The sequence below is a fragment of the Telmatherina bonti genome (assembly GCF_933228915.1).
Source record: "Telmatherina bonti genome assembly, chromosome: 16".
NCBI lineage: Eukaryota > Metazoa > Chordata > Actinopteri > Atheriniformes > Telmatherinidae > Telmatherina > Telmatherina bonti.
In genome coordinates, this window is record NC_136614.1 from 21,154,159 (window position 1) to 21,178,913 (window position 24,755).

The 24,755-nt window shown below is 37.9% G+C and overlaps 1 protein-coding gene across 1 annotated transcript; it reads right to left on the minus strand.

The window, feature by feature from the left end:
- Window positions 1–1,259: 1,259 nt before the first annotated feature.
- On the minus strand, window positions 1,260–16,173 carry LOC306767863 (testis development-related protein). Its single transcript, XM_079256004.1, has 4 exons — window positions 15,893–16,173; window positions 8,920–8,976; window positions 2,756–2,871; window positions 1,260–1,969 (listed from the first exon to the last, which is right to left on the minus strand). Exons 1-4 carry the CDS (start codon window positions 15,977–15,979, stop codon window positions 1,519–1,521), a joined length of 711 nt encoding a protein of 236 aa, XP_079112130.1. The 5' UTR covers window positions 15,980–16,173; the 3' UTR covers window positions 1,260–1,518.
- Window positions 16,174–24,755: the final 8,582 nt, after the last annotated feature.

Below are 24,755 nucleotides of genomic sequence, written 5' to 3' on the forward strand. Positions count from 1 at the left end.
TTCTTCATGATCTTAGTTAAAACTAATGTACAGAAATGTAGATACAGCTTACAAGAAGCGATAATTGTTGAACATTTTCAGCGATCATAGCAGATGAAGCTGCACACTGGTTTCTAACTGGAAACAAGGGCATGCCCCAACTTGGTGCAGCACAGATGAATGCTGGATACATTCACCTGCATGTCATGGTGAGACCAACAGATTTGTGATCGAGAAGATTTACAGGAAATGCGTTGTGTCATTTTAAGGCACGTCACATGTTCATGGAGGAGGTACTGTTTATCACTAATGACTGAGAACTTTTCAAAAGCCAAATTACATTTTGTTCATTTGATATGTTTATTTGAATTCAGAATAAACATCAAAATAGCAAAAAAGATTATTCCACTATTTCATTAATGCCTCGTTGAAGCTATATGGAATGAAATGCATAGAAGAGAGATTTCCATGAAAGAGAAATGGTCACTTCATTAAGATGGTTGTTTAAAGAGCAACTCATGTATCAAAAAATATTGTGCAATGAGAAAGGATTGTATTCAGTTAGTGTCAAACAAATGAAAAGATAAATCTCTCGTGCTGTACATCCTTTGCATCTGGCTGTCAAGCACTTAGGTATCAATACAACATTGGAAAAAGAGTAGATGTTGAAATGATAAAGTTTGATAACATGCCAGACTTTAAGCATAACCCTGTTATGACAAACACACGGCTCCCACTCAGGTACTGCTTCTGTACACACACACACACACACATATATATATATATATATATATATATATATATATATATACTGTAAAAACATCATTCAGTAGAACATTGGCATGCTCTTGTATGCTCATGCATTTATCAAGCATAAAAACTATTATTCTTTTCTTGGCAATTTAGTATACTTAAATGCCAGAACATGAGAAATCACAGTGGAAATGGTACAGCAGTTTAAGGCTTTCAAATAACCAGATTTATGGTTTCTAGTGATTCAGCAGTGACAACCCTGTTAAAAAATTACACAACTGATATGCATTTTTAAAGGCTTAAAAACATACTTTTTGTTAATAATTTATTTCACTTATCAGTAATTAAAATAAGTTATTCCGATGTCAGCCATTTGTTTAAGGACTGTTGTTTTCAAGCCTCAAGTTTTTTTGTTTGACTGCTGCCATCTTGGTCTGGAAACGACCACCAGCACAATGATTGAGGAGTGAATGAAAAACCCACTGAGTTCTGAATTCTAAGACTTAATAAAGTCACAAGTAGGTGTTTTTTAATTGGACTGGAAATGTTTTGACGCCAACATCTAGTGGCTGTCGGTGATATTGCACTTTAAGGCACTGCATTAACCTCATATCAGAATGTGGATGACAATGTCATTTTCTTCTTTCTTTTCTTATTTTTTTAACAGTAAATTGCATTAAAACAGATTTTGCTTAGAACTACACTACAAAAACAGACAGATATTTTGTTCAGATCCTCATCCTGTGATATTGAAGAGGTCTGGAAAGGAGGGGTGTCTGTATGCTATTACTTAAAGCCTCCCCATGTGCCTTCTGACACAATCCCTCTGCTCATCCTGCTGATGCCTGCCAGCTTGACTTTGGCACGAGTCGTCCACGTCACACCAGCTGTTGAATCATTGGAGTCTGTCAGGTTAGCGTAACGAGAGGAGTCTTCTTCCAGGCCTTGGCCCCCCCACGTAGGCGTTGAGCCACTAATGGAGTTGGGTAAGGGCACTGCAAAGTCCCCATTCTGGCTGCTCTCCACAAGGGCTTCATCAGTCCCAGTCTCAGTTAAATTCCCCAACTGTGGCGGCTCCCATCCCTCCATCTTTTCCAATTTCTTTGTTGGGGAGATTTGCCTCATCGTCATAGTAACACTCTCCCAGAAACATAAGCCCTTTTCTGGCTTGTCCTTCTTCTCTTTCTCCTTCTCCTTCTCCTTCTCCTTCTCATCATCTTTGCTTTTCTTTTGAGGCCTTTGAAGAAACACAAAGAGGCAAAAGAAAGGTTAAAACTGGCTGTTCACATAAAACAGGCAGTAAGGAAGAACTAAGACAAGTGGACCACTCATACCATAACCCTAAACAAGATTGGCTGGGTGAACTAGTGTTCATCAGACATTTTAAAACTAGAGACTGGAGCATTCCCCATTATGGAATTCTCTTTATTGTCAGAGCAAGGTGATTAATAAAGGTTTTCCTCTACATACATATTCCACTTCCTCAATAGGTCTAAGAGATAACTATTGGCAAATGGAGCTAAAGCTTGTATATAAACAAACAAAAGTATTTGGGCCTGACTCACTTATTTTGAGTCAATTGAAATGTTTTAGCTTTATACACTTGGCCAGTAAAGACTATGAAGTGGATCACTGTTGACCTGATGTAAGCCAGGCATTTTTTACACTGTCTGCGGCTTGTCAAGCTGGATGTGGCAGAACTACATCCACCTAATGATACAACAGCTAGTTTTAGCAGCATAAACATAAAGGAATTGTTTTATATTTAACATTATCGGTGTCACATTGTTGAGGAGGACTTTTGGCTACTATCCTTTACACTTCAGCTATTTATAGGAATTCATTCAGCTGTCTTGAGATCCTGCCACAGTAATTCCATTAAGATGAAATGAGAACAACATTAGGACTCTGACTGGGTCATTTTCTGAAGGTTTGCCAATGATATACTTGTTTACATGTGCTTTCATAACTTGCCCTGCACCAAGCCCTCTCAGCCTCTGTACTTTTGACATTGTCCTCTTACCCTTTACGATCAGGCAGCTTCACCCCGGTCAACAAGAAATGCTCATCATCTTTGGAGGACAACATCTTTTTCTCCCTCCTCTCCTTCTTGGACATGATCTTCTTCACCTTGACCTCCTGACAAAAGAGCAGCAAATATGAGTGTATTTCATTTTCAAGTGCAGAATGATTCCCCTCATCTGTTAGAAGTTAACTTGTTATCTCTGATGCGTAGTTGTGGGGTGATTTATGTTTTGCAAGACAGGGAGATTTTCCAGCTGCACGGGTTACCTTGCACCTTGCACTCCCTCTGAAACTCCTGCTCTCCCCCATCAGATGAGAATTCCTTTCTGCTTTCACAGCTTTCTACTGAGCGTGGTTACGGCCCTCCTCGGCGATAATGGAGCAAAGTTTTGGCTTTGTTTCTCGCCTGGGACAAAATTCCCAATCTCAGCTATCAAGGTCACGACATGGACTCCTCCTCATATCCGTGTCTGCCTTTGCTTTACACTCTGTATACACAGTTTCATCTGATTAATTTCTTCAACCCCTGACAACCCCTTCCTAGGGCCTCTTTTGTTTCTATGCTCTACCTATGGAGAAGGGGGTCAGTTCAAAGCTCTGAATGCAGTGAACAATGTAAATCTGTACTAAGACTGGAACATGCTACAGCAGCTACAACAACAAACTTGATGGTTATCAAAGCATGCATCTCTCAAACCAAACAGGAACACTTTCAATAAGACCTGGCACGTCAGGTTTCCACTAAATCTCTGTTTAAAGAAGACTTTTCTTCTTAAACAGGATGCACAACCCCAACTTTTATTTTGTATGTGTGAAAACATGATGCTACTCAAGCTCATGTCACATCTGATAGATTTGCGAGTCTAACTTTGGTATCTTACAATGAGACAGGCACTTGAATGATAAATGGTAAATGATAAATGATAAATGATAAAAACAAACATCCCCGCTTCATCATCATGAACATGCCTGTGAGCAAACCTGCTGCCATTTTCCTCAAGTTTATTATCGTGAACAAATATTTACAAAACTTAATCTCAGCTATTTCAGCACCCTGTCTCCACTCTGCCTCTTTCTCCCTGCTCCACTCCTCGTTCGCTGAGCTGATTTGCAATAGTTTCAGTTCTGCAAAAGACAAATCAGAGGTGGGAGTCCTATACCTATTTGTATCCATGCAGTTTAATTCTGACTGTATATCCATGCATTGAATGCACATACAGACACCGGCCTATTCCCTGGTCTCATAAGGTTGAAAGCGGCTCAGTGACCAACAGTGTACCATGCCAAAAGGTGAACTAAGCAGCTCAGTGGCTGGCTTTGTGAGGGGGAGCTTTACCTACAGCTTCCCGTCTAGAAGAACAATACAGTTCTTTTCTACAGTACTTTTTTAGGCCAAGGGATTACTTAATGTTTAGAATTTCTCAGGAAATCACAGAACTGTTACAATCTCTGAGATGTTAAACATTACCAGATAATATAATTGATATATTACTGATTCCACAGTAGATGTATCCTACAGAAGACATTCATTCAATTTAAATTAGTTACCACTGTGCAAGTTTGACCGCTTTAGCAGTACAGATTGAATATTTCCCCATAAAATGTATGTTGACAACAGTTTTGTATGCTCAGATAAATGAAAACCCTCCCAGCTTATTACATCTAAACTGTTTTCCAGGACTTTAAGCACTTTTCTGACCTAATATGAGCATTAATCAATGGTGGGTAGAAGACTTTAAACCTTCTACAGTGTTCAGGCACTCTGCTGCTATTTTCAGCCTTGTTTTTCCTCCACAGTGATTGTTCCAGTCCAAAAAGCACAGCTCCTTGAAAGAATGCTGCATTTCCTTCCCTTGTGCAGCCCTACCACCCCTCTCCTTACAAACAGGACGCATCATGAAATATGTCCTGTGAACAAGGTTGCATACAGTAGCTATACATAAAGCACCGAGCCTGCCAGAGTTCAGACAACACATCACTCATGTGAGGTTTGCACTTAGTCTTTACACATCCGGTGTTCTGACACAGCCACACCTCTGAGTAAAGACGTGCTGTTAGCAAAGATTAGGAGATGACATCCGTTGCTAATGAACAATGTGATGAAGAAAATCACCTGCATGGGAACAAGATACGTGTCTTCACATTAAAAAAAAAAAAAAAAACATTTTTCAGAAATGTGTTATCATATATAATGATCTAACAAATCCTCACATGACATGGCCCAAAAACTTCATTTTGACATTAAAAATAGCACACTGGAGTTTCATCTGACCTTTCCATACACCTGGATATTACCTCAGTAGTTCACTCACTGAGTCAATATTTCCCTCTGACATCCCTGTGAGTTATATGAAAAAGGATAAAATGTCAGACAAACAACAATTTTCAGCACAGTCCATGTTGGTGGTGATTTTTTCACGTACTGAGTATGTTCTGGCTTCTTAATGCCTTGCGCTGTATGTTGTGATTTTTCTGCTTCGTTCACATTAATCGTCACAATGTGTACTATGCGTTACCAGGAATAACAAACTAATATAGGTTATTTCATAGAATATACTTTAAAATGATGGCCAAATTGGTTTTAAAGTATTTAAAGCATTTTAATAATACTTTATTTAGCAAGAAAACAAGTTAAAACAGGAGGATCATGGAATATTATTGTTTTTGTATGACAGGCTTTGGGGGTGCTGCTGGATTACTTCATAAGCACTCTTTTCTTCAACACAATGGACTATTGTATCTGCTGTGTTTTACCAATTCGCAACACATTTGAACTAAATAAACCATTAAAAGCACATCTGACTATATGGAGAGTGGCGAGTTATTTAAGGCACATATAACTGATGTGGTTTGATGCATAAACTGTCTATAGTTTAGTGAGTTAGATTTCAGCTTGTTGCAGCTTTATTTGATCTAATTGGACATATTTTTCATGGTTGTGGGGATTCTATACTAAGTATAACAAAATCCACAACAAAAACTAAAGCAAAATCCATTAAGCAAGGTCAAAGTTTGTATGATTGCTCCAAAGCCTGATTTCTTTTTAGACTGAGTTTTAACCATTTAACTTGACTGTAAGATGTCACTAGTTTCAAATAAAAACTATGGTCAAAGCTTTAAATGTTGGACACAAATGCTTGTGAAACAAAATGCATGGTCTTTCTCCATGTCTGTCATGGACGAGTCATTTGTGTCTTTAATATTTGTAGACTGTGCTTTTGGGTTTGTGGACCTTCATGTTAAAATGTTCTGTATTTTCCTCCATGGCTTGTTTCTTGATTTTAATGTTTCTAATGTTCTAACTTTGGTTTCTTTGTGCATCTGTGGTTTCTGTTAAAGTTCTGTTTCATGTCTGCTTCCTGTGCTACACTGAAATCCCTTTTCCCCTGTGCATTTCAGCTCGTTTTGCATCCTGTCCCTGCTTTAACTAAGTGGCAGCTTAAAACTTACCGTTTTAGTAAAGCTTTTGATTAATCATTTTTGGGTTTATTAATTGTTTTTATCCTTTTTTTTTTTTTCATTTTTATTAATTATTTTACTACATGTTAACATTAATATATAATGTTTTTATTGTCTTAAATTTTTTTTATCTCATTTTAATTTTTTTATTAGTCTTTTATTGCTTTGAATTATTTCTTTTTTTTATGTTTGATGTTTTTATTCTCTTAGATTTTTATTTAGACTTAATATCTTTTATTTTTCCCATGTTTTAGCTTCCCGACACAGCTAACGGGGTTGGGACAGCGCCTCTTAAGACATAATTTAATGTGTTTGCTATATGTGGCTATCATGGGTTCTTGTTTTAGGGGGATTTGATAGGTAATATTGTTTTTTGTCCTTTTATTGCTTTTAATGTAAAACACTTTGCTCTACATTATTCATTGTATGAAAGGTGCTTAGTAAAAGAAAAAAAAGACTGATTGATGGCTGTACATCTGGACTTCATTGCTGATTCTCTCTCTTTCATCTTGTCAGTTCTTATTTTCTTCAATGTACCACAGGCCATGTTGCCTTTGCAAAGTTCTTACAATTGTTTTTAACGCTACTCTTGTGAATGTTTCATCATGGCTTCTTGATGTGTAACAGCTCTGTCTCAGTTTTACCTTTGATGTGGATTTATGTTTTGGAAACTTTTTCATTTCCTGTCTGCACAAAGCCTCATGTTTTTATAAGCTTAGCTAAAGACTTCTTGTTCTCTGCCTGCCTCTGGTGGCTTGCATGTACAGCTTCTCACCCAGCGTTAACGTTCCAGTCAAAAGAGATGAGTGTGAGTTCATTTTGTTACCTGTATTTGCGTCACACCCACACTTCTCCTGCCAGACCTGTTTCCATTCAGTTTTACCTTATTCAGTATATCGGCTCTATGGTTTTAGTTTTCTTGTGCCAAATGTATGAAATTATCCTGTCTTCTCGTTCTGCTCTAGCCAGTGATGAACTTTGGAGTAATTTCAACCGGGACTTTTCTATTACTTTTAATGTACTGGTGCAGATATTTGAGTAAGTTATGGACCATATATAATTTTCCTTATATATTTCAGATCATTAAAATGTTTCAAATTATCGTAACTACACATGTGAATGAAAAATTTGAGGAGTTTAAATGGGACTTTAGAGCCCACCATGTTACTGACATTGCATTGGTTATACACACAAATGATCCTTATCCTTATCTTCTGACAATCTTCCTATTAGACCTCAGTGTTTCATTTGACCCCACTGAGCACCTTTTTTTTCATGGAAGTGTCACCAGTCATCAACATCAAGAATTTAGACTGGTTTAAGTCATAATCTGATACCAGTTCTGTGTTCCACAAGGCTCTGAACTGAACAGATTTTGGTCACTCTGTATGTGCTTCCTTTGGGATTTATTACATGAACCATGGCATACATTTTCATTCTTAAACAGATGAAACACATTTTTAGGTACTTATAAAGCTTGATTAAAATAAATCAATTAAAAAGGTTGCCGGCCTATCTTGTGAAAATAAAGGCCTGAATTACCTAAACTTTCTACTTTTAAAGTCAGACAAAACAGAGACTCACTCTCTAGCCAAATAGCTTGGCCATATAGCCAAGTTGATAGCATTTTAGCTTCCAGTTCAACTCCTAGTAACCCTGGACTTATTATTCACCAGCATTTGTCTTATAATTCTCATTTACTGAATAGACCTCTAAAATCATCTGCATAATATTGTCATAATCAAAAGTATCCTTTCGCAAAGGGATGCTGAGAAACCATCATTCATGTTTATCACATACTGACTGGACTACTGTAATTCCTTTCTAGCTGAGTTATAAATTGTTATAAATTATTTCTCCAGTTTTAGTGTACTTGTATTGAGTCCTGTGCAAAAGTTATCTATCTTATCTATCTTACTAAAATTCCCAAAATGGCAAAATGGTCATTTATCATCGCTTTTTTGCTGTTTATTTTAACCTTTGCTCTGTAATAACCTTTGGGTGGCATCTCGGTCTGAAACATTGGTTGCTAGCGTCTTACAGCACTAAATTTGTTAGCGTCTCTTGAACAACAGGAAATCAGAAGTTGTAGGAAAATTAAAGCACTGGTCAGGAGCAAAGAGTGTAAACCCTCCAAACAAAAAAATAAAAAACCAAAAGTCCATATCACTGACAAAAGTGCAGCGAGGGACAAGAAAAACTTCATTCATGGGTCCTACGTATGTCCCATGATAAGAGTAAGACTATAAATAAGCAGCTCAACGTGAAAGTTTTGCAATGATAAGTTCGAGGATAAGGCAGTGGATGATTACTGGGCTGTTTACAGATAAACAGTTGCCCAACCATTCAGCTTTACACAGACTGCCCTGTTAAAAAGCACCGCTCAGAAGAATTTCTCTGTTTGTGTGTGACTGCGTGTGTGTGTGTGTTTGTGATTCAGAAAAACTGATGTTATTTACAGCATATGGACGCTGTTGGTGACATTTGACAAAATCTTTTGGGGTTGACCAAATAACATTCGTTTCTGTGGACCCGTGTATGTGTGTGTGTGTGCATCTGTGTGAGAAGATAAGGCCATGAGGGGCTGTTGCATATCTTCAAGAAGCTGCTGTAAGAGCTAAAACTATCCAAGCCAAGTGTTTAAAAGCAGATAGTGTGTTTGCGTCTGTGTTAGATCCAAATAGTTGTGAAGTTGCTGTTTACCTTGGACACTCCAGTGGCGGCTTCCTCGTCCTCTTCCTCTCCTTCTATGTCTTTGTCCTGAGACAGACATACAGGCAGACACACAAACACTGTTGGTTAGTGAACACAAACGGCAAACCCTAAACACAAATGTTCACGCAATTCACAATATACAGCAGGAATAGTGTGTGTATGCGTAGAGTGTGTGCATGTCTTCCTGTGAAAGAGCAGGCCGCCGTTTAACAGCTGTAACATAAACACATTGTGTTTGGAGGGCGAGATAGAGGGATAGATGGATGGTGGAGTACGGAAATCACTGAGCTCTGATGGCAGAGTTAAATAAAAGAGAAGGAAAACACAGCCTTGACCCGATGCCTTAACGCTGTGCCTCACAATGTGAATATGACTGTGTTATTTTGGTTCCATTGTGTTTCACTCACCAGGCACCTTCTTTTTCCAGTTTAAATAAAGACCTTGTATATTTGTGTTTCTGTCCTCATCATTACACTTTAAGCACTTTGTTTGAGCTTCTGTGCATCTAATTAAAATGCAAAGCTGAAAACTTACATTTTGGATGTAAATATATAAACCTATGCACTATGAAAAAAGTAATCCTGAATGTATGTGATCTTCACTCTTTTAAGCATCACTGCATCAAAAACTCACAGTGCTGCTGTGAAAATAACTTGACTGGCTCAGAGATACTATAAAGATGAATGCCAGTGAGCACAATTCGTCCAGATATGAATATATGGACAGTATTCCAGAAAAACACAGGCCTTTTGTAAAGTGGAACCTGCATTGTAGTTTAAATTTTAAAAAATCATTGTAAACTCTTTCTTGACTTTTTGAGTATTTGGACTAGTTTGCAACATGCTCTACACTGCCCTGCCAACAGTTTAACTTGTCATCCACAAAAAGCTTTTAAAAATCTGTCTATTGCCTGAAAATTTGGATAAATGTTCAGTGCCATCAAAATATGAGACAAATACACTAAAATGTGTTTTTAATTGTACCATAAGGAGAAAAACGCTTGTCACTGGGGTGGTACCCTTAAAGTTACCTTATAGTTTAAAGATGTACAAGACTAAAAGACTTAAACACATGAAATCACAGAAGAAGCAGTCACAAATCATTAGATGTGCAGTTTAGCCCGAGACTCCTAAAGTAGGGCCAGAATTCCAACAAACTGATCAAAGCTCTAAGTACATTAAATATCTAACAGCCCCATGTGAAACAGGAGGAGTAGTTGTGGTTGTACAAGTCTGAGCAAGTCAGCTAGGTTTCTGCCACCTAAGCTGATCAAAGAAACACTCACACTCTGATTGCTGACTACTGTTAACAGCTTTAGCACTGAGGGTGGGGAGGAGATTTTGGGGGACGTAAAAAAGGGTCCCAATAATGTCAAATAAGTGCCTATTTCACCCCTCACTGGGTCATATCTTTACAGTCTCTACTTCTTTCTCTTTCCCTTTCTGTGTGTTTAAATGCGTCATTTTCAGTGCAGCGTTTCAAAACACTTCTCCCCAGGTGATAAAGGTGCAATGTAAATTTCAGTAACAAAGACTCGCTATTTGTTTAAAGCCCTCAATTGTAATGCCTCAAATTCTCTAAAACCAGAAACTCAAATGTTTCATGGGCACACTACACCACATTGTTTATTTGAATACACTTATTTGCATTCTTGCTAAAAGGTCAGAGCAGCTACATGGCCAACACGTTGTACTGCTGAAGGTTGTAGCAGAGTATGGAAGCAAAAAATAATGCTTCTTTCTTTAAAAATGAGCCAATCCATTTTAATTCTACTGCAAAAATACAGATGTGATAATGTCTGTCTTTAACTAAAACATCCTCTTTTCATAGATTTAACCAATATGCCCAAACACATTTAAAATGACTGAAGTCAACTCTAAACACATTAAAGTGACAATGAGCATGCACCCATCACACAACACTTTTTGTTGGTTGACAAAAAGCTTGTTAGGTGCTCCAATCAACTAAACAAGATGACAAATACAAATGAAAAAGTCATGAAACCAACTTGACCTGCTGTAAAGGAATGGCTTTAACCAGGCTTAGACTGACTAGTTTAACCTCAGTCCTAAAAGAACATGATGTAACCAGTTTAGGCCTCCATTTACAGACTCAACAATCAAACTGATCCCCTCCTCCTCCTCAGCTAAACTAGCAGGAGCGAGTTGGAATAGCAGCAGAGTTCCTACAAAATTGAAAGTAATAGACAAGTTGCAGCATTCACACACACACACACACACACACACACAAGTAAATGTGAGGAAAAAGAACGTTATGTATTTCGTAGAGGTTAAGTTCTTAAACTCATAAGCGTGTCCATCTTACTGCTACATGGCTGCAGTTTAAATGAAAGTCTTTGTTCTCCCAGGCAGACATACTTACTGCATAGTCAGCAAAGAGTGGCCGTTTTCCAAGATCCGTACCTATGTAACCTCAGTTAGATACCGCTGAGATTGTCAATCAATAGTAACCCAGGCAAGCAATCAATCCTACATGTACATACATGTGTTTTAGTTTCCAATGTGCTTTTCTTTGTGCATCTGCCTTAAAAGAATAGTCGCCATACATACTAAATATTAAGTCTATCAATTTTGCCCACCATGAGTACAGTTTTAGGAAACATCTATTGTGTAAAATGTGATGTACTTGATATCTGTCTGGGTTATGCGCTTCCAACCCAATGATGAACTGGATTAGGTGGGTAAAGAAAACAGATTACTGCCTTTGGAAGACAAATCAGTTGCATAGTGAGACAGTGATGACTTTGTTGTTACAAAGTCCACCAAACTCATTGTTTTCCCCACTTACATGGACCTCATTACAGCCCAGATTGCCTGCTTCAAAAGATGTAAAGCAATGGGCTTCAAATTGGAGCACTGCTTAAAGTGTACATGCCAATGTTTTTCAATTTGAGATTTGATTTCATGTCAAAACCAACTATTAAAGGTGAGAAATGCACTACTTCCTATTTGCAGCTAACAGCACAATCATGTTGCTTATTCTCCAGATTTCTCACATCCTTTCATTTGAATCTTAAAAGGATCAACTCAAGCTTGTGAGATCAAACAAATGTTTAATTTTCATTCCTTTAACACCCCCCTCCCCTTAAGCAGAAACCCAGGTCTGTTAAATCTTCCTTATCCACTTTAAGACTTGATGATATAGATGAAAGGCTGCCTGAAGTTCCCTCAGCCCTGATGTAAACTTCTGGTGGTAGTGTTCTCGCTTGAAGCTAAAGACAAACATGCATTATCTTCAGGCTAACAGCTGCTCAGAGTTTGCTAAACTTTAATACCGTGTGTGGTGAGAGAGCATGCAGGCACAGGGCCTGCTGTTGCCTCAGAGCAGCATGGAGGGAGAAAGAGATGCTCAGAACTGCTCAGGTCCTGCGTTTTCTCTCCGCCCTTCACCTTTCATCTCCCGTCTTACCTCGATGTCTTTGAATATAAGATCCCATTATACTTTCTCTGAGCCTATCTGCCTGCTAGTCTGGCAGCTTTGACTCAACACAGAAGCCATCTGTTCTTTTATTAAACCCAAAGAAAGTGCAAAAAAGACCTACTGTTTCATTTAATGACTACAAGTTCAAAAATAAAAAAAAAATACATGTGGGTAAAAGAAATTGCAGTTACAGAAACAGGGTTAGGTTTGATTCCTGGAACACCTGAAAAAGTACAAGACTAGGCTTTTAGTTTTCCAAGAACCAAACCCTTCATCTCTAAATGCCTCGCTGTGGCAGCCGAAGCATCAGGCTGTGGTCGATCAGAGCACTTTCCAGCAATGTTTTTCTGAGAGCGACTCAAACCTCCGTGTATTACTCAAGAATAAACTATTAACAACATCCCAAAGTGCAGCACAGAGTTGAGCCAACAGCTCTCTGACAGTTAATAATGACATTCAAGATATTTTTGTTTTGTCCACCTTTTATTTATCCATCATGTTTTTCCTTACACTCTAAACTTCATTGTCATCTTTATAATTAATCGTAACCATAATTTTCTTTAATAAAATAAAAAGTAATGATATTATTTAACATTAGTTTATGAAAAGAAGTTTAAATAAAAACAGTAAATTTGTTTAGTAAGTCATTTATTATCATTTTGGGTGCTGTGATGGACTGGCATCCGTCCAGGGTGTACCCTGCCTGCCACCCAGTGATTGCTGGGACAGGCTCCAGCTTCCCGCGACCCTTAATTGGACTAAAATGGATGGATGGATAATATTTTTGTCAGTCAATGAGTCATTCTTCAAAAGAGGAACTCACTGTTTCCAGCTAATCATACATTTGTTGCTTTTCTTTGAGTTCTATCATAGAAAACTGCATGATGTTGGGCTCTGAAATATTTGGTTAATAAAGCATGAAACATAAATATGTCAAACTGCATTCTAAAAACTTGTAAATTACATTTTTCACTCAAGACAAGCAGCTTTCCTGAAGGACATAAACAGTAAGCGTATTGTGGTTAAGTCTGCTGAAGGCTAAAACGTGCACTCTGCTGTGGTTTTGTTCATTTCTGTTCTGTTTTAAGTGAAAGATACTATTAAAAGTGTGCCAAATAACAAATGTAGAATTTCACGCTTCAAATGTACTTATAATATCCAGATTAAGTCTAAAACAGTCCAAATTGTATCAAACTTGGGTTTTAAAGTAGAACCTCAGCAGACCCCATGAGCTCAATTTCTGTTTATGCTGCTTCAAATTTGATCAAATAAGTTTTGTATTTCATGTTTGCATGTTTTATCTGTCTCATCTATCTTTTATCTATCTTTTTATTGAAACAGACCAGGCAGGTATTACTACTCTATAATCACAGTAAAAATATGCTTCATAGTGTTCATATAATCAGTTGTCAAACTGTCAGCATGTGGTAAATCAGACAGCAGACATTAGACAAATCATTTGAATATGTGGAAAGAAAACCATTACATTACCAGACGGTGTTATCATAACCTTCATCCTGCTTCCTCCTGTATTGCTGCTGGGTTGGCGCTGTCTCCACTGTGTTTATGACATTTTACAAGCCAACCCCCTGACCTCTGGATGTACTTTACTGCCATGGTGACTTGAGGAGACCTCCCCGATGACTTTCTCAGGAAATCTAAGGGGAAGTTGCTGCTCAGTCTGATCTGAGATCAGCTTTTATCAACATTTCTAACAGCCACTGGACGCAGACACTCAAGCTGACCTCAAAGCAGGTCCTCAGATGTGAAGGCCACATTTGTTGGTTCCCAGGATGGAAGTTGGAAAGGACTTAATAAAATCCAGCCAGGGGTCGCAAATCTCCACCTCATCGCACGAACAAACGAAAAATGTCGAGACATGATCTTGTGTTTACTTCTCAGTCCACTTCACATACATTCATGTCATAGGCCACGAGGCTGCATGGAGTGAATAAAATCTAACCTTGGTATGCATTATCACTTTGTTAAAAGAATGTTATATTGACATATCAGTATGTTTAAAAAGTTAAAATTTCATTCACCATTATCAATATCATCCACCATTATCATTAAAATTCACCATTCTCATTATCATTTATTTTTATAATTATCACTATCATTATCATTGTCAAAGAGAGCTCTTCCAACAAGGCTTGCATTACACTTGATTCACTGCACAGCTTAAAGAAGCTTTTATCATGCACAGTAGGCAGATTAGATCAGTGTTGTTAAACCACTGTGCCATGGCACACTAGTGTGCCGTGAGAGATCATCAGGTGTGCCATGAGAAATGATCCAATTGCACCTAATTGGTCGAAAAAATAGAGGGAAAAATCACAAAATTCCCTTTTCGTGTGTTTATCTAATGGCTATGTAAGTCTTTGATAAAAATGGACTTTAAATTAATTAATATCAGCTTCTCTTGTTAATTTGGTTTGTGCTGTACCTTGTGATTTTTTAAGGAAAAAGTGTACCTTGACTCAAAAAAAGTTTAAAAACACTGGATTAGATACAGACATGAAGGCTGCACATTATTTTGACTCCATCCTGACTTAAGCCTCCATGAGAAAAAAGTAATCTGAGTTTTCACATGTTTATCCAGACATTGAGAAACTACAACTGACCTATGAGCTCATCTCCTTTAACTTTTATGTTATAAACATAAGTATCCCCAGGTTAAAAATCCTTACAGGATTTTAAAATGACTAAAAGTGTCACCACATTTCTTTCTTAAGAGTTTCCTGCCCTTATATGTGCGTAAAGCTTCTGTCCCCCCCCATGTTTCTTCAACACCATGACAGAACCCAGCTGCAGGCAAGTGCTGATACAGACCTCTCTTTAGACCTCACACACACTGCTGCTGCTCACCTGGGACATGTGGGCATGACATAAGCACAACAAAGAGACATTTATGAACTCTTCTCTTTGTCTGTTAAGTCCGTCAAATACCCTGAGCTTCACATGAATAAAAAACTGACACTTTTCAATCTAAATCTCTATCCCTGTTGTTTGATTTTGTCTTTATTTTCTGGCCACTTTTCTTTTGTAAAAGCTCTTTTATTTCTCATTGAGATCCACAACAATTATTGTCATTGTTTTTCCCACTTGTGCAATAAAAATGGGTTAAAACTGAGTTTGTTTCTTCCTGAGGAGACACTGTGTCTCTTTTTGAACCTCAGGACTTTGGGAACCTCTCCTCAGCTGACCTGACATACCTTCTAGCACTTCCTCACTTCCTTCTCCTTTATGTTGGCAAGGAATCTGTGTATTCCCTTTATAAGAACAAAAAGTAATAGACAATACCGAGTTATGGATTAAAGTCGATTTCAAGGTAAATTTTTTAAATATTCAGTCAAAACTTTGGTTGAGTTATTATTCGTTTAGTTTCACACAGAAGCTGCCAGTGACCACAAAAAATAAACGTTGTATATGACACCAGTACTTTTAAGAAAAGGCCGCTTAATGCAGCGAAGTGTTAATTGTGACATTGTTAACAGTGAACACAGTGAATGTTTATTACCTTGTAGGAGTGATGATAGTGCCAGGACATGTCGTCCTCCTCTGACGCATAATCCACCAGCACTTTACTCTTAGTTTTCCTGAACATGTCTCCGGTTGTCGCCGATAAAAAGATGTCCCTAACTTTGGAATATAATAATCCAAAACCACAAAAGAATAAGTTTACTCCGATGAGTTTACAGGCGTTTAATCGTAGCTGTTTCCAGGAGATCGCAGCGCAACTCCAGTCTTTTGCTTTTGTCGCTGATTTTATTATTATTTCTTCCAGTTAAAAAATCCAGAAGCCGATCTTTTATCTCAAAACCACCCATTCATAGAAGTGCAAACAACGAGTGTAGTTTTAGAAGAGTTTGGCGTGCGTTCAGTGCGTTTTTACGCAGGCTGGACCACCTGGACCTCCACCGTTGGCTCCTCCCACATCCCCCCCCTCAGCTCTGCTGCAGCAGGAGGAGGAGGGGGCGGGTGGGAGGTGTTCCCACGTCTTATCTTTGGCCAGTGGGGGCCACGCATTCATGCAAAGTCATGTTCCTTTTTGCGACTGTTGTTGTTTTCATATCTAAATGAAGCCCAGGCTGGAAAACACATTAAAGTGTTCTTTAAAGATCTCTGACTCAATGAACACTTCAAACTTAATAATCGTTTCATAACTTTGATATCTCAATTACATTCCTTTACTTAAGATAATTTTATTATAATGTATTTAAACAATAGAAAGAACATAACAACGTGGAAATAAATGATTATCTTAACATGACATTTGTCATGGGTTGAAATGGACTTGATAAGCTGGTGCATTTACATTTATTGATCATAGTTTCTAATTGCAGACAGATTTGATGGTGAAAACTTTACCTGGGAAGTCATTTTTTGGTGTCTGTATCCTGTAGACATTTCTCCAAACAATATTACCAGTATATGAAGGAGGAAATGAAACGAAAATATTTGCACTGAGCAAAAGTTAAACAAGAAAGAAAAAAAAGAATGTAGACTTTATATAATTATACACATTTACACATTTATTTTTGATTCACTCATTGTTTGGAAGATACATACTATTGAGTTTTAGAAGTTTGTATGACGGTTAGATGACTTTTTCCGTGAAAGGCCTTCTCACTTGTAGTCTTTTTTGGGTCCTAGTTTGGGAGTCCTTAAAGTGAAAAGAACTGAATCCAACAGTTTGCTGTCAAGTCTCATATTTACTATAGACATAGACTTCTTTAAACAGCACAAGCCGTTGTATTTCATGTATATGTTTAGAGCAAAATAAAATCTCGCTCTGAGAGCTCTCTGATCCCAGCAGAACCAAATAACACATAATACTGGTGGCCTGACCTCACAAAACAGCCACAGTTCAGCTCCAGTTAAGACCGCTCACCTGACTCAGAGATCCTTAAAGTCCTGTTTCAATGTCCACATTATACGGCGAGTCCGCGGGAAATGTACAGTGGCTTGTTAGATAAATAAGAACGTGAAGGAAAAACAAATGTCAGATGAAACCAGGAAACTGTTTTTGAAAGTATATTTATATTTTTTTTTTAGGGTGGGGGTTCCTACTGAGGTGTAATCTCATGTAAACAGAGCAACTTCATTGCAACCAAAACGAGACACATATCCCACAAAAATAATTGCTACTCAATTTCTCACATATCTAATCAACTCCTGGCTAAGAAGCCCTGATGTGAGGATCTGTGGAGCTCAGCAGACAGTTGCTGAGTCACATTTAATCTCAGCCGGCTCCGTCCATTTGCTGCGTGACATCAACAGGCATGAACATTGTGCTATTAGATAAGATATCTTATATATATTTATATATATATATATATTTATATATATATATATATATATATATATATATATATATATATATATATATATATATATATATACACATGACACTGAAGGTCATCACTTGGTTTATTGTTCCTTTCAGACCAGAATTCCCACAGTATCTCTTAAGGCTTAATTTAGCATCAGGACAGCTCTGATGTCAAACTATTTTTTCTTGAATCTGTCTTTTGAATTGTCTTTATAATTCCCAGCTCAGTCTGTCCAAAGAACAAATCTTTGTTTTGCCACTGAAATCTCTGTGTAGAATATTCTGATATGTCACATTTCATATTATACTGCAATGTTTGGAAGAAGAACCAGAACCAGCATACATGTGTAGCTACCATGCCAAAATAAACAAAATATAACTGTTATTTTTTTGCCTGATCATGTTCTCTCTTGTTTTTTCTTGTCATTTCCAGATTTTTGTGTTTCCATTTGACTTTGGTGCACCTGTTCTGGATTTGACTTTTTTTTTTACTGGTTCTTTTGTTTTTTGAATGCCACATACTTGATGTCTTGCCTGTTTAATAAACTTGGGATTTTGGACTGTAACTTGTGTCTGGATCCTTCATCCTGACCAACACACATATAAACAACACTTAAGCTACCTCTGCGCTTTTCCAAGTACATACAAATGATTAATTTTCATCAATAAATAGCAAGGAGATGAAGATTTCCTTTGTAAGTTTTTATTCTGCATTATTTTTTTGGCTGGAAAACTAACTGTATGTCACAATCCAGCTTCCAAATAAATGTAATGATAGAAGATAATCTTTTCATTTCTAGAAAACACCTTCATGTTCTTTTGAAATGCTGACAAGTTGATTAAAATGTTACCATAACAACAAAACAAAGGGAAGCATCAGATTTTATCTAGGAGCCTTCAGAGACCCGATCCAAACTTTTCAGAAATTGCAGATTTTCACGTTGTCCTGTAAATAAGGCAAGGACTACTTGTGTACTGGTGTAGACATAGATCACTCTTACGCCAACTATTCTGATTTTAACACACCAGGTCAGGCCTGACGAGGTCACACCGTCATGGAGGGACCCAGCTGGGATTATCCAGTCTGCTTTTTAAGTCTCACTCAGACACAGATGTACTGCACAGTTTAAACAGCTGATCTAGGCCTCAGAAAATGCCTGGTGCTGTTTATTGTTCTTTATACAGCTGGGCCAGTTGTCTGATTACCTAAATGTGGCTCACCAAAATGCATTCATATAAGATATGCAAGTAGCCAAAATTCAGTCCAACCAGTTTAATTCAGGGAATCAAAACAACAAATGTTTAATCAACTGTTCTTTAACACAATACTGCCCAAACAGATATCTTATCTAATAGCACAATGTTCATGCATGTTGATGTCACGCAGCAAATGGACGGAGCCGGCTGAGATTAAATGTGACTCAGCAACTGTCTGATGAGCTCCACAGATCCTCACATCAGGGCTTCTTAGCCAGGAGTTGAGATTAAAGCTGTAATTATGTTCATGGACTAGCTCACAAAGAAGATCCTGGAGATCCTGATGAACTGCAGTGGACATATAGTTTCTGAGTAACTTAAGTTTAGATTCTCTGTATGATGCAGAATTGATTACTTTGTTTTTTGTTCATTTGTTCGATTAGATTTGTTGAAACAAAACAAATGCCTTGAGATTAAGCAGTAAATAATATGTTCTACAGCAGATTTCATCAAATATAGTAGATATGTGTAGATTTCACTTGAAGTATAATAGTGAGAAATTTTGGAAGAATTTAGATTTTTCTTTTTAAATTATATGTAACTCAGGTGGGATTCAAGGTTGAATTACTTTTCCACTTTTCTTCCTTTTTGTAATGTCCAGACCCTGCAGGCTCATTGTTCACAGGCTCATTTGACATGCAGCTCTATGCTGAGGTGAACTGAGGAAAACTGAATAAGGAAAAAATAACAAAAGAACACGTAGATAAATTGTTGGGGTGAGGCTGTAACAGTGCAACAAAAACAAAATAACTTGGAAAATGTGTGCTTTTTTTGTGCTGGAAGTGCTCAGTTTCAAGTAGTCAGTGATTGGAACTGCCTGGTTAAGCACAGAAAGAGGCACCATTTACAACAAGTTACATTTCTGTCACACCTCATCAACTGTGCACAACAGACCTAAAATAGATTAGATGTGTCTTTGCATATAGATCTCCTCCTTAGTGTTTAGGGAAAAGCTCCCACGTAGGATCACACATCCACACAGCTGCTATTTCCCCTTTAAGTGTATAAATGAAACCGAGACATGAGACATGGCCGACTGATTCAGTTACTGTGAATCTAATGTGTAATTACTTGTCTTTGCAAGGTGTTTTTAGTAAAAAAAAAAAAAAAAGGCAAGTACTTTTCGGAAGTGTTTTTTAATAAGCTCAAGGTGTAGGTGACATTTAAAACCAGGTTATGCGCTTCCACTGTGGATGAAGAAGTCTTTTAGGAGGAACAATGAGGGCATGCACACACAAACAGACAAATCCAACAGGCTAAAAAGGGAACGGCGCTTTAACGGTGCCAGGTGTGCTTAGACATGTGTTTCTGTGCATGCTTTTGCATGCAAATGAGAAATAAAGTTGCAGTTAGTTACTTTCCTTTTTTCATTTCTGTTTTACAAAGCATCATGGGAAAAAAAAACAGCTAAGTATGTTAAGTCATAAAAAGTTACAAATGTTATTATAAGTGACAATTCAAAAGACAAATAAAACAAAAGCTTTGGATTTCTATTGTGCCTTTAAACCTTAGCAAACAAGGTTAAAAGTGTTTTATAAAGGACACTGCATCAACTTATTCACACACACACCAGCACAGCAGATGTACTGTGCAAATAATCAGTGTTAGTTATATTCTGTTTAGCAGATGACCTGCTTTCTTTTCTTTCATGTATCCTTCTTAGAGCCATGAGCATAAGACATATGAAATAACTGATGGAGAACCAAACCTCCAAATCTTAAACCTAATACTCATTTTAACATAAAAGAAATCAGAGATCAGTGGTAAAATTTTGAAGCTGAACAGCTGCCCAGGAGCTAACAGAGGTTCAGTTTCATACCCAGGGATATTGACACTGAGATGGTTTTTAGAGGTTTCTTGTCACTGTGACTCTGCAGGGTGAAAACAAGACACGAGAACATACCTGCATTTCTGGGTGAATGATAATATAACCTGCTGCAGGTCTGATCCTCTTTGACTGAAACAGACTGTTGTCATTGTACGATGGGCTATTGAGCTCTTACCTGAAAGCACTGAACCAGTTTTTTTTATGTGTGCGTGTGTAAAAACTTAACACAACAACAAAGGGCTACAGCTCTGTGCCTTTGTACTACTTTTCTTTCCTTATTGATTCCTCTGGTAATTTTCCAATTATTCTTGTACATAACATTTTCGCAATGACTCATGTCATTTGACTGTGGCCTGATTCTTCTGACTAAACCCTCGAGAGTCCAGCACAGGTCACATATCAGGCTAGTCTGAGAATTTTCTCTCATTTGGGGCACGTATGGATCTGCAACGTTAAGATAAAGGATATACACACAGGAACTACATAATCACATCAAACTGCACTCTCACATGCACATCTCATTGGTAGTAAAGACATTCAGCTCTTTGTTGTTGCCTTCAAGTCACCGTAACAAGAGCCTCTTGAGGAGGCAGGACTGAAGCAGATACACAAAGGACCTCTGTTTGTGTGTCTTTGCATCTGTGAATATAGAAAGAGTGAAGCACAGCAAGAAACTCTGTGATTATCTTTCACCTGAGGCTGGGAACTTGATTTAAAAAAAAACAAAAAAAAGGCAAGATTAACGGGCATGTTAACCTCAGCAGAAGGTCTCTGACAGCCACTCATATGTCATGATATGTGTCAGGAGTAGTCAAATCCAGTTTTAAGCTCTCTTGCTGTAACAAGCTCTTAGTATATTTCCATCCATTTTCTGAGAAAAGCTCGACTCTAATCGCCAAGTGGCATAACTCTAACACCTGACTGCCACCTACTCAGATGCATTTGGGCTTTTTCCAAAGCAGCTTATATCTGTAACTGGGTCAGAACTCTGTGCCTAAGCCTTCACCAACAGGTGCTAGCTGCAAACTAGCAACAGCAGAGGTGACTGTCTGATGAACAGATCAGCCTGCCTGAGCGGAACAATGATGATTCAGCAACAGACCGCTCTTCTGAAACAAATTCCACTTCCAATCAATGAGTAACAAAACAAATGCCTTGGAGGCAGAAGCTGCAATGTGCCATGAAGGAGCCTCTTCAAAGAATCACTGACTTTTGAGGTGACTCTAAATCTATATGAGACTGCAGGAGAAAGATGTCCATTTTTATTAAATATAATGTAAAATTTGGATAACTTCTGGAAACACACATGAAGAAGAGAAGCAGATGCACTTGTTGTTTTTGTACCGGAAGGATGGAAACCATGGGGACATCTGGTGGGCAATGAAGGTATTCAATTCCACAATATCCACCAGAAAGTCACAGGAGGCACAAACCAGGCTTTGTCTTAGACTTTACTCCTTTATTGAAACATACAGAGCTGTTACATTATAAAAAAAAAATCATTTGTTTAAAAGTGCTGTAGTGTGCATTTACAGTCCTTCAAGTCAAACCTAAATAATAATACCAACACAATAATCACAGCTCAAGCAAACATCCGTCACTTCCTGTAATTAAATCACAGCATCCTTGCATTAATTCCCACATAATTGGCATATACTTATACAACTCTGATTGTATTTTTACAATGGAATAGCTCCGTTGTTCTAATCAAGACATTTTAAGCCTTTCATTCAACAAAGGTCTAACAATAGACAACTAAACCGCATAAAATTGTAACATTAAATAATAACATCAACACAAAACATTTAATATCATTCTGACAATAAGAATATATTATGTCTTCTGAAACTTCTTGGTCATGCTCATCTGTGTTGCGCACACCTTTTAGCAATAAGCCTGTCTTTAAAAAGATGTTTATCTTAAGAGGATCATGAGGGATCAATCAACTTGTGACCTATCTACAAGCTTTGCTTTTTTATTTATCTACACTGCTGTCATAACCTTTGATGGCTTAAGCGAGGAGGTTACAACACAACTGCCTTTTCTTTTCTTTCTGCTCTTGATACATTCATATGCTGTCAAAGTTATTTTTTCTGTCATAAAGCATTGTGCACAACAAATAATTCAGCCACAAAACTTCAGGTTAAGAGACCTTTACTGGTCATTCATCTATATTCATCTTATAAATATGACATTGGTGTGCAACTGGGAAAGATCCGGGTGGATTCACATGTTAGTACAGGCGGTGTCCAGGGTGGCTGTCCTGGTCACTCTGCCTGACAACAACACAGCACCACTGCGTGCCAATCCAGCTAGATGTTGCCCAGTCCAGCTCACAACATAAGCTGGTAGCACTCCATGTCCTGTTCTACTAATCTCATTCAGCATACAAGTGACATGTGCAAGACTATTTACAATTTATGTACAAAAGAAGGTGCAAAAGTGCATTATTAACATCTTAAATGTTATGCATCAAAGTTTCTTTCTTTCTTTCTTCCTTTATGTCTGAAAGGTTGATTATACTTAGTCCTCTAGGATTTTGTCAAAGTGGAAAGATATAAGAAAGTTGTACGTTTTTTCTCTTACTCAAAATGTAAAAAGAGAAGACTGAGCAAGCCCTGATGTCACAGCAGCTGCTGTTCTGATACAAGAAAAAATTTTAGCTTTCTGTGTTACATAATCGAAATTGCAAGAATGCCAGAAAGAAACCAAAGATGATTACAAGACTGAGGATTTGGGAAGAGATTTCTTGAGCCTGGCTCAGATGTATTAACTGTTTTTAAAACCCACTGGTGTATTTAAGGAAATTACTTTAAATTACTTTAAATTACTTTAGCGATTCTCCCTCTGAATTAGTTTTCAGGATAATTTCTGAGTGCATACTCCCATGAGAAGGCACGGAAAGGGGTATGGGCAGGGACTGTGGTTGAAGTGCAACACCAACCAGGTTCAAAAGAAACAAATTCAGCTGCCTTTGTGCTTAACTGTAAATCAGTCACATTCAATAAAAATACCGCAATGTGCTTAATCTAAGAGGTAGGTTAAGATGGTACTTTTTTTTTTTACTCTTGTTTTAAGCAGAGCCTTAAGGCAAACAAGTACTGTCAACTCAAACACATTAAAATCATAATATATAAGAACTTGGATATGTTGAACCTCAACCACACTGATGGGATGCAGAGAGAAATCAAGACAATATACAGGAGAATCTGGCAGCATCTCTTCAATTAGTACTGGCTGATGCTTTTATATGGTAGAAGTGCTTTGATACTTTGGGAAATACTCTCATTTACTTTTGGGTACAAGTTTGGGAATCCCTTTTTTTTTAAAATATTTGTCTGCTTAGTTAAATCGTCTCTAGCCATCAGTTTAGCTTTGCAAAAAGACTGTAACCCCAGAAAAAGCTGACAATGATGACAAAATTCATCCACCAGCACCTCTAAATCTCACTAGCATGTTCATAGAAAAAGTGCAAACAAAAAAAAAGCAAAAAAGCAAAAAAAAAATTTTAAAAAGCTGTTTTATGATGTTAATCTTAAAGGCTACTACTTTGTGGAAACTATACTGGTTGCCCGGCAACTGATTAGAATCAGGATGCATCTATCAGAATAAACATATTTCACAAAACGGCTTGTATAAATACTGAGTGTCTTCCATCCAGCTTATCTGAAGAGATGAGTCGACGGCTTGTAGTGCAGAGTGAGTTGGCGTGAACTGTAGCCAGACAAGCCCACTCCCATGAGACCCAGGAGGACAGCCATACGTGGTGTGGCAGGGCCCTCCCGGCTTTGCAGCATTGTCTGGGCTGCCTGAGTCTGAAAGAGAGAGCAGGGGTCACCCCCAGTGCAGCCATTGTAAGCACCACTGGACACCAGGGAGGATAGTGACTGAGGCACTGGGTTAACAATGTGTCTTCGGGCTCTGGCTGCGGTAGCATCCGTGAAGAGGTGACCATGGTCACAC